The sequence below is a fragment of the Limulus polyphemus genome, unplaced genomic scaffold (genome assembly GCF_000517525.1).
Source record: "Limulus polyphemus unplaced genomic scaffold, Limulus_polyphemus-2.1.2 Scaffold5184, whole genome shotgun sequence".
Lineage (NCBI taxonomy): Eukaryota > Metazoa > Arthropoda > Merostomata > Xiphosura > Limulidae > Limulus > Limulus polyphemus.
In genome coordinates, this window is record NW_013670794.1 from 52,095 (window position 1) to 63,689 (window position 11,595).

At 29.9% G+C, this 11,595-nt stretch overlaps 1 protein-coding gene across 1 annotated transcript; it reads right to left on the bottom strand.

Moving 5' to 3' along the window:
• Positions 1-155: 155 nt before the first annotated feature.
• Positions 156-10,231, bottom strand: LOC106472239 (enkurin-like). Its single transcript, XM_013932868.2, has 5 exons — positions 9,897-10,231; positions 9,367-9,515; positions 7,505-7,734; positions 2,207-2,353; positions 156-1,587 (listed from the first exon to the last, which is right to left on the bottom strand). Exons 1-5 carry the CDS (start codon positions 10,034-10,036, stop codon positions 1,414-1,416), a joined length of 840 nt encoding a protein of 279 aa, XP_013788322.1. The 5' UTR covers positions 10,037-10,231; the 3' UTR covers positions 156-1,413.
• Positions 10,232-11,595: the final 1,364 nt, after the last annotated feature.

Consider the following 11,595-nt stretch of genomic DNA (forward strand, 5'->3'; position numbering starts at 1 on the left):
AACTATTAAAAATCTGCTAATGCATACTGTTCTTTCTTTCAGTTGAAAAATGACTGTTGTTTAACTTATTTCTTTTGAAATTGACCATGTTTCAGTACAGTATGAATGAAGATGACTTTCTAGCACACTTGACAAACATTTGAGGTTAGAAATGATAAAGCAGTGCTTGTGTTTTCATAAGACAACTATAACAATTGAATTCATTGAAATGCATGTAAGATATAAGAATTTTTTGTAAATTTAAGTTAAACTAAAAATAGTGTAATTTCAGATTAGATAGAAACTGAAAATGCTGTAAATATGTTTTATCAACTGTGTCAAAAACATACAATTATGTAAATGAGGAAGTTCAGGTTAGAAGTCTTAGCTTAAATGTGTATTAAGAAATATGCTGTTCAGCTGGTAGATATGTAAACCAATCTTTACTTGTCTATTTCATTGTAAGTTACAAATGATATGCCAAAAAAATTTATGGGATAAAACACTTTGCTAGGGAAGACATATTTATGTATTTAGATATTACACATGCTCAGTACTCAATAACTTAACATACATATATTATTTCAAACAATATGTGTTTTGATACTATTTATTTCTATTTTCATTTGCATGTCATACACTATCATATTAAAATGTTCATTACACCCACTTTGTATATCCACTTATATATTCATTGTCCAACTGAAAGAATGCAATGACTGTAAAACTCAGAGAAGATTGGCTGCAATTTCTATACTTAAATTTATATGGAAAACTTGTGTAATGATTTGTGATAAGCTAAGCAATAAGCTAGAAATATCTTGTTTGTTAAGGCCAAGGAAATAGAGAATTTGAATATTGGGCATTACCATATATTAGATGTATCATTCCTACACCACAATAAAATTCCTTTTTTTGCAATTGCTAGTTATAATTTTAGTTTTTGTGTGTGTATGTACATGATACACCTATATACAAAACAAGTAACTTATTCTCTGTGTAACATGTGAAGGATACTATAATTTGAAAGTTGAACAACAAAATGGTAAATTCTTATATGTTTTTAAAGTCAAGTACAAAAGTTGTACGTTTTATTTGATCTTCAGCAGCAAACTGATCTTTTACTTTATTAAGAAATGTACAACTTAAATGTGCTTGATTTCTTGTTTTTACAATTTCAAGTGTGATAACACATTGACAATTACATACAGGTTTTATATACAAAGTTCAAGTCACATAATTCTCCTTATATCAATAATTTTAATGATTCGTTTTAAAAATTTGAGTGTCCAGAGTCATTATTTACCCTTCGCTATTTTTTTAGGATATTACAAATTTTGTCTATAACAGTTTAACATGGAAGTTTTACTATAATTTGCTATCTATCTATTAATTTTACACAATTTTTATGTTGTCAGTGTTGAAATGATTGTGTCATGACTTCGTTATATAGATTTCATGGTGTTTCTCCAACAGCTGAATGTCTTTCTCTAACTGCTTCATGTCAGCTTCTAACTGCTGTTTTCGATGCTTTTTTGGTATGGTGTCTGTCACAACAGAAAGACCCAGATAAGTTCGGTGGAGCTCTTCCAGGTTCTGCTTTAAACCCTGAATAATACAACACAAGCTTTATTTTAACTGTAATTTCAAACAACATTGAGATCATTAAGGTCCTCAGAAGTTAATTTTCTTTAGAGTTTGCCTCAGTTACTAAAATAAATGTTTACAGGTTTTAATTTAATTGTTGGCTTATACATATCGATTTAGTGTTACTCTCTATATTATCACTTAGTTTTTAAAAATAGTAGTTTTAGTTTCATTTTGAATAAAACAAATCTGGCTTGTTTTAGTATAAAGTCTATTAATAATGGCAACATATCTGTATTTCTCTTGGCCATGATTTTCCACTTAAATTTCAAATTTTATACGATGATAAAAGTGTCACAAATATCATCTTCTATACAGTGCAATTCTTGGATAGATGGAGATTATAAAATATTGACCTATTTTCAGCACTGGGATAGATAAAAAGGGTTTACAGCATTTATATAAATATAATTTGAATAATGTACAAGTGGTTAGAATTAATTATTCATATCTAGTAATTCATTGTAATTGTTGATGATCACTATAACAGAAGTTCTAGGCATATTTTTTTAGTCCAATATGATAATGGTTATAATTATAAGCTATAAACAATTCACATATATAAAACTCTGAAACATACATGAAGAATTGTGTTCCTATCTTCTTCACTGAGTTGCTGTAGACTTTCTTTCTCATGTTCACTGGTAACATAAGCTCTGTAAAAATCTTTGGCTTGTTCAAAGTCAGCTTTCCGTTGAACTAAGTAACTCGGTGGCACACCAAACTCCTACAAGTTAAAGTTCTATCATAAAATTATCCTTTATCTAAAATACATTCTTCTTGTTAAAGAAAGAAAAACATAGCATTCACAGTGTAAAATGTTTAGACTAATATTGTTTTAGATAAACTTACACGTAAGGAAGTGTAGTTATACTTAACCACAGAAATGTCAGAGGTACATACTACTTTTTAAACACTTCTGAACTACTTATGCACCAGATTGCTTGTGGATCCATAACTTTGTTGGTAAGAAGGTTCCTAATAACAATCAAGTGATACAAAAAAATGTTAACAAAGATACAATTAATATTGCAATTAATCCAACTAAATTCTTGGTATTTTATATAGAAAATAGGTGATTTTGCCTATTTTATTTTGATTAGTTTTTTACTAGGAGCTTTATAACAAGTATAAACAAAATTCCTTAATATAAACAGTTTTAAAGCAAGTCAGTAATTTCAGGGTTAAGTATGTTATTACTGAGAAGTCGTATATGTGGTCTCCCTGGATATCCTAATCTAAAGCCATGGGTGCAAGCCCCCTCCCATTCTCCAACATTTGACACTTTCCTGAGTGATTCCACAAGAAACTGTTAATAAAGATGCAGATTATGTATTCTCAGGGGACCAGAATATTAATTTTATGCATCATATTTCATTGCAATCTTATCCCATTCACTGCGGCTGGTACATATATATGGCCTCTGAATTTTCTCTGTTCACTGCAGCTGGTACACATTTGGATTCTTGCCTTTAAAATTCCCGAGCAAGGTGTTGGATTGTAAATTTTTGTTGTAATGTTGTCCATTGACATTCCTCTATATGTTGCCATACAGTAAGAGTATTATTTCTGTCTTCTTTGCATCAGTTTCCCCTCAAGATATCAGAGGCCTGTATGACAAGAGAAACCGGAGCTGGGATCCAGATTATTTTTGGATTTACTAGAAAGCACTGACTCTAATGGGTTAATGTAGTGAACAGAAAAAAACAACATTTAGAGGCCATATATGTACCAGCCACAATGAATGGGTTCAGGTTATAAATAAAAAAATCTTGATGCAAATTTTTTAAATGTGTATCATGGACAAAACATGTAATTTACCATAGAAACTGTTAATGTACAATACATATCCACAAATTGTAGTACATCATTTATTACATATCAAAACTAGAATAAAATGTTCATTTTGCAAAATCAAGAATGCATATGATTAAAGATATGTTAGATATTATAATATCTTGGAGCGTATTGAAAGCTCTAAGCATCAGTCAGGCTATTTATAACTAGAATAAAATGCTCATTTTGCAAAATCAAAAATGCATGTGATTATAGATGTGGAAGAAGGGTTATGTATTAAATTTAATTTATGCAAATCCTTCTTGTAAAATCAATAAATTCACACAATGTGAAGAATTTAAAATTTTTATTTCACATATTCATATGGTTTGGGTACTTTGGATTTGGCACAATATCATTTGCTCTTGTCATTGACTAATAATTGTACTCACAAAACCATTTGATTGTTAGATATACACTACTGTTTTAATTTAAGTATAGCGTGAGTTTTAAATTTAGTTATGTTTAGAAGTGATAGTTCATTTCAGGTTTGTTTTTGTAACTGTGTGTGAGTTCAATTGTTGTGAACTGGTGCTTTTGTATTATTGCATCATGTTACTAGAACCATCTAAGTTTTTCTCATTGTTTTCATTGAGTATTATTATGTCATAATATCTCGGAGTGTGTAGAAAGTTCTAGGCCTCATTCAGGCTATTTTATAAACACACATTCAAAATATAGTTCAAGTAGGTTAGTGAGACATATAGTCAAATAGATCTAGACTGCTTATTTTTGAGTTTAGCTATAAAGAGCATATATCGACAATTTTAAAGTGAAAGTATCACAGACTTTATTGCAATATCAGAGTAAAGAAAAATAATTTGTTTTGTGAATTGTATTCTAAAATACTTGAACAAACCTATATGAACTTTTGACAAAAAAGATACAATTATTTAAAGCTCTGGATACAACTATGGTAACAAGCAGTGTAATGTAAGTGAACTTATCATTGATTGTATTTTAATAACAGAGCATAGAAGAACAATTCATCTTATCAATTGTGTTCTAAAGTAACTGAACCAGCCTGTGTGGACTTTGAAAAGATACAATTATTAAAAGCTCTGGATACTACTTTGGTGATTAACTGTGTAATGAACATTTGTATATACATTTGACTTGTTTTGAATATATATTATTTTAAAACAAGTGGATTGTGTACTGCTGGTCTATTTTTGAAATTTATTGCCAACAAGTCACAGACACTTACTGTAAAGAATCCTTGTCCTAACTGCAGCTACCACTAATTCCCCTACATTTATAAATAATTAATAAAATTATATATGCAAGACTATCAGGAATGTTCATTATTATTACAAATGGTATTTTGTAATGCAAACATTGCTATTCTGTTGTTGTGCATTTTTACAATTAAGTAGTACCTAGTTTATACTTTTTATACTTTAACATAAAGTATTATAGTCTGCAATACAAATATTTTATTATTTTAATATGAATATTGGAAATTATTATTTTATTGAACAAAAAAAACTCACTTCATTAATTTATGAAATATCTGCTTTACTAATAAGACAACAAGAATTTAATTCAATGCTATAATATAAGAGTTTGTGTTAGTCATGCATCGTAAGGACAGTGAGCATATGCATTTGTATGTACCATTTGTGGAGTTATTCTTTGCTTATAAAATATTCTATATAGAACCTGAGTGTGTGCAAGTTACTGTTATGTACATGGATAATGACTTGATAAAAAGCTTTGAGAACTGGCAAGAGATGAGACATCTATCAGTGCTTTATTGCAAATGATATAAGCTGTACTGGAAATTATTTACAAAGAAACTCTTCCTACAGAAGAAAGTTTTCATTATTGTCAGGTTTTGTAAGTATGTGTTAGTTCTAGAGACTGAATACTTTGTATTTAAAAATAAACTGGCACTTTAGATTTGTTTTTTAAGTTAAAAATATCATAACCAAAAACTACATACTATTTTAGACAATGGATCTTCTAAAATAAGAAAAATATTTCAAATGATTCAAATTATTTACCGATTTCATAAATCTTTGGACTAAAAGTAAATTCTAAAAATATTATTTTGTTTTCTTGCCTATCATGCAGTGTAGAATTGTATAAATATTACACATCAAAATATTACCTTACTTTAATGCAAGTTTATCACAAAAAAGTTGAGCCAGTATGCAAGATGATATATTTTTGGTCAAGGCATAGAATGAGTGATTGCATAAAGTTTGTGAATAATGAACTGTGAGTCACTACAAGCATTAACCATTACTGTTACTGTGGGGGAAATTGATTGAGACAAGGGATGCACATACCAATCCTTCTCTGGGCACAAGCTCTAAGTGGCCCTGATATTAACCAAACCTTAATATTGAAAGTTACAATTGAGACTGTGACATTTAAAATTAATAATTAATATATTCTGCATCATAGCAAAAATGTTTGAGGTTGTCTAACTTTACAATTAGATGTATTAATTGGCCTTTCTTCACTTTCATGTAATGTAATTTTAATAGGAAACATACTTTGGGTAACAAATTCCATATGATAATCAAATGAAACTGCAGGATCAAGTTATTTCAGCTCTTATAAACTCAGTCAGGTAACAATAGAGAATGCAATCCATTCCATTAGAAGCTTTATGCATTTTTAGATGCAAGAAACACCCTGGTGTTGATTTATTGTGTGTACTGTATGGTTATGGTATTGGATGTAACATTCAATGTAAGCAACTGTTTCATGTTATGGTTATTACTATGCTAAGACTTAGCTGAAAAGTCAATCTCAAATACCTTTTTCTTATAGAAGAGTAATGTGTGTGTGTGGATAAAGCTATTGACCATTGCATGGGATTTGTTATCTGACAAGAGCAAACAGGTTTCTTTTGCAAGAATAATTCTTTTATTAATACTCTTTTAACTAGGTATCATACCACTATTTGAGTATTATAGACATACAAACTTATCCCAGCTAAAATGTTCAAAAGAACTAACTAGGTTTAATATTAATAATGCAATAATTAAGTATTTCTTAGTTCTGTAAATTAAATTTGGTTATAATTACTATCAATTGACTCAGTTCTGATTATTAAGTTCTTAATGCTAGCTGGAAATCATAGTACAATTAATCAACTGAGCCTTGACATTAAATGTTGTACAATATTAGCACCAGGAAAATTGTATTTGTAATTACTGTCAAATTCTGACTATTATTGTCAAAATGTTACAGGTGCTGTTGCAGTATGCAGGCATACCATGTGTCTTACCATCTATAGTAGTGTAGTTCTTTTAATTTTATTTCTAAATAATTGATTATCTAGTTTCCACACTGTCATTGTTACAACACATATCTTGTTCTATGCACATCAACCTTTTATTGGATGGTATATTCTGTATGCAAGGATATTTCTTTGTGTATCTTGAGCCTGGTTTAAACTATTTAGAAGTGGAATCTCCTTTCCTGGCTAACTTATGATGATAACTAAAACTTATAGCAAGTTGATGTTTGGAATCCAGGCATTTTTGTTCTAAGGTTTTGCTCAGAGAAGGCTTCTAGAGTTTGTTCAGCATTTAGTGTTCAGGTAATTTATCTTGTGAGAAGGAAGACTTTAGAACTAACCACTGTATAACTTGGAGTGAGGACTGTCTGTCATCATACTTGGGTACACATTTCAAGTTTTCTTTTTGTGAATACAGATTTTAGTTTGTTCAATTTGTTTACTTTCACACAAAATAAACAGTCCAAATGCCTTTAATCACAAGAAGTCTTATGATTTTTTCTGGTCATATTCTGCTGTTATTGAAGAAAATTATATTTGACACTTGTTGGTAAATATATATATTTTAAACTGAAAATGCCACACTATCATATTTTACTACCAACAAAGGAACATTACAAGTACTGTCTGTTTAAAGTATTGTAATAATAATAATAATGTTGTAGTCTACTGACTCTTCCGAAAATCTTTAATACAACAATTAGTAATAGTTTTTGCTTTCAAACAAGTCAGTACCAAAAAATATTAAAGCAAGTGAGTATTCCATAAAAATTTTCATACATTTACCTTTTTGTTGATATACTTAGGAACCAAACCAGATGTTTCTAAAGGAAAAACATTCCCCTTACATGTATCCACTAAACGAGGCTCTGGTTGTCTTGGTGCAGCATGTAAAATATCTTGAATATTTTCTTTGATAAAATCTTTATCTGACTTTTCTATTTTGGGAGGTTTTTCAGAAACCTTTGGGACAGGTGGTCGACGCTGATCAGCATCAGGGTACTTAAAACACATTACTACAGTGAAAAAATAATGAAATGCATCATTGTTTAATTTCACAGGACTTTGATTATTACTAGTTTTGTCACCAAATATAACAAGTTTAAAATCAATAATATGTAATTCTGCTGAATAATCTATGAATTTGTTTCGTATCACTTTATAAATAACAATTACATATGTTCAACAAGAGCCATGATAAACTGTTACAGAGAAGTGCATTTGAACAGAAAAATCTTGAAAATCAACACAATAAAAAATGTTGGCAAAACCATGTATGTGGAGAACTAGGTCATTTATATTAGGTTCAATATATTGTATTTTGTTTTGTATTTCAGCACATGAGTAAAGATACTTCATGAAACATTTGATAAATAATAAATAAAGTTAATATTTGAGAGTTAATATATATTCTGAATATAAATATTGGACTTAATTTTTGTTTTAGTTATAAAAACTACAGTTATAATATTAGTCAGATATTAAAGTTATTTTTCAAGTTAATAATTTGTACTTTGCTTTGAATTTATGTTAGCAATTTGAATGACCTACATCCCCCTAGGTCTTTTCTGGAATTAGTCAGATATGTTGATTTTTACATCCACATACCCTAAATCTGATTTGTGATAACCATGCTATGGTTAAGAAAATGGTATTTTTGGCTATGTAAAAGCCATCAATAAAGTTGCTTATGGCCCCAAAACAGCAGGGAATGGAAGAGATTTGGATAAGATTAGCAGTGTAGAAAAGACTACATCACCTTCATTAAGAACTGCCATCAGTTGTGACTGTCAAATGATCTTATGCCTTGTATGGCATTAATTTGATTGGCTTTTTACAGGGATGGCAGGAAATGTGTATGAGCATCATTTACCGTGCAGGTCAACTGAATATGGGCAATCAACAAAGGTAACCACACTACATGGTCATCAACTGTCACTTTCATTTGGCTTCAGACAGTAAAAATTTAATTGGCCACCAAACTTGAACTGTTCATCTGACTGCTTATCTATTTAAATTCAGTCTTTGAGGGATCCACCTGATAACCTCTACTCATTTTATTTGAAATTGTTTTATCCGATTCTTGACATATCTTGTGATGTCATGACACCAGACAGGCAGATGGCAAAAATTATTATTTTTATATACTTAAATATTTTTTCATCAGGGTACTATTTTAAAATTGCCTATTATATAAAATTTTTCTTAATATTCATTTAACAATAAAAAACGTAATGAGACGCAACCACTTTAATATTTTAAAATACAAATAGTAAAATATTTTATACCACGTTTTTTACTTTATATTAATGAATTAAAATGTTTTAATTCAAGGTAACTTACCCCTTTTCTTGTGGGTTCTAAACGCCTTAATATTACCTTCTAACATTACGAGTTTAAAAAAATTATTTTGAGAAAATGCTTATAATTTGTCTGTTTTAGAATTAGAGAGAAAAACAGCATGTGAAAGGTAAACCCTCAATTGTGATATATAACTTCTGATTGGTATGCATGCTGCAATCTTTAAGTCTTATAAGATATACACATGCCTTTATGTTTTTGTTCAACAAACCTATATTTAGATATGAAAGACCTTTTCAATAATAATAATGATATTCAAAATCTAGTTTTTAAGTGTAAATACATACCTTCTCCAAAGCATGGCTCCTTTTTGTGTTTCTTCAAGTATTCATTTGGAGGGCTAAGGGAAACTTCAGCTTCTCCCATAGTTTTTCGTAAACTTTTCCCTTTTTTCTTTTCTTGTAATACAGATTTTCTGTACTTTGATATATAGGTGCTATATTGGGACATAAAATTCATATCCTTTTCTCAATATTTTTGAAATGGGAAAATTTTTGAAATGCTATTAATTAAGTACTTAAACTTATAGCAAAACGGAATGTTGATTGTGGGTAATAGGGAATTACTATGGCAGATAAATATATTAAAAGTTCAAGGATTTAAAAAGGTCTTAACTTTATAATCGTTTCTATAGAGAATATATACATAGGTGTTACACGAGGAAATGAAGTACCTCTGCAATACATAAATTCCGAAAATCCACAAAACTATTATGTATCATAAGTTATGCCACTTCTTGTGTGGTAATTTTGCATCAGTATAAACGTGTTTTTGAAACTGTTAAAAATTGAATAATAAAATAGATTAATTAACTTACCGATTTGAAAGCCTATTTTCTTTGGCGTTTTCTTGAGCTTGGTCTTGGTCGTTATCTTCTAGTTTTATTTTCAAAAGATCGTAAATTGTCTCATCATGATCATTTTGTAAAGCATACTTTCTCTCTTTAAATTGTGACATTTGCAAAATAATTTAAAATAAGCTTAAAGAATAGTTCCGACTTACTGTTGAAATGAATAAAGGTTGGCAACACACAGACTAAAACACTATGGTTTCAATACTTAGTGGTGCTCAGAGTATTAGATCCTCACATTGTTTACAAGTCGTATCCGAGCAACGACATAAAAACAGGTGTAATGATTTACGCTCTTGTACGCCACCTAAGCAAAAATAATTTTTTAACGGAAGTCGTTGAAGACACAAATAAAATAGACAATTGCGATATTGATTAAAATCTAATACAAAAATGTTAAATAGAACATTTTTAATATAGCACACATAGTACAGATTCTAAACCTTATTTATTTAAAAAATTACCGAAACATTGCTAGATATTTCTTCATGTTTCTGCTTTTACATTTATGTTAAAGCGATTTGACAGTGAGGTACTTCCAATATTTGGCGAGATAGAGGTTTTTGAAAGACTGCAATTTTTCTTAATATTCCTTTAATACTCATTTAAAGAATGCTGAATATATTTGCTCATGCGCAATACTCTGGTCTTGTAACTTATATTAAACGATTCATTTAACCTGTTAATGTGGATACGTTGGCATATCATTTTAGTCTGCAAGACCATGATTATGAGCAAAAATCTGCATATCTAGCAGAAGCTTCATTATCGACGATTTTCCTCGAGTAGCTTTTGAAAGATAAACCAAAAGAAGCAATTGAATGGAAGAACTGTCCTTTAGCTGCTGGTTGCAGACCATCAAAAATCATAACAATAAAAAATAAGATTGGACGTATCTTTAAAGTATAATAAGCATCAGACTGAGGCCCATATTCTTTCTACGGTGTTCAGTATTTAATTATCTCGAACAATATTATGTGATGGACATAAATACAGTCGATATTCAGTACAGAGGCAATTTATATCAGATGTAAACAGAAAAATACTAGTGCTTTGAACATAACTGTGAAGAATGATGTGATTTGATGACTTACGTTCCACCTTTATCATAGCTGTAAAATAATGATTATAATAATATGAGGTGCTTCATCGTAATAAGGAGCTAAATATAGCTGGGGCTGCTGGAGCAATTACCTAGAGACTAAAGAATTTGACAGACCACTTAATTTTCGCTATTGCTGTTTATTGATAAAAATTGTTAACGTGCTTTATCAATTTCCCTGCAGTACTCTTCTACGGGAACTAGCCTGAATACATAAGATTTAACTTTACAGCTGATACTTGTAACTGCAGCATTATTGTAAACCATTTTTTGATAACGAAATACATCTAGCTTGTCACGTGCCTCATCTGGAAGTATTTGTGTAGGCCTTAGGAACTGAAAGTAGGTATCTGTAATAATTGTGTATGTATATAAAGCTTTCACAATATACCTACTAAGGTTGTGGGGGGGGGGGCACTACGAATTGTGCACCAGCGTCTAAGAAAGCATGGTTAGGATTTTGAACCTGCTTGTAATCTTTTTAAAAATAATAATATTAAGAGGGTACACGAATCTTGTTACCAGCCATGCTAATTTAATGGTTTTGCATTTCCACCCTGAAGG

Coding starts and splice junctions, on each gene's coding strand:
- LOC106472239 (XM_013932868.2), bottom strand. CDS start 10,036: ATGTCACAATTTAAAGAGAGAAAGTATGCTTTACAAAATGATCATGAT. Junction 9,516..9,896: donor GAAAATAGGCTTTCAAATCG/GTAAGTTAATTA, acceptor GTCCCAATATAG/CACCTATATATCAAAGTACA. Junction 1,588..2,206: donor ATAGGAACACAATTCTTCAT/GTATGTTTCAGA, acceptor TGTATTATTCAG/GGTTTAAAGCAGAACCTGGA.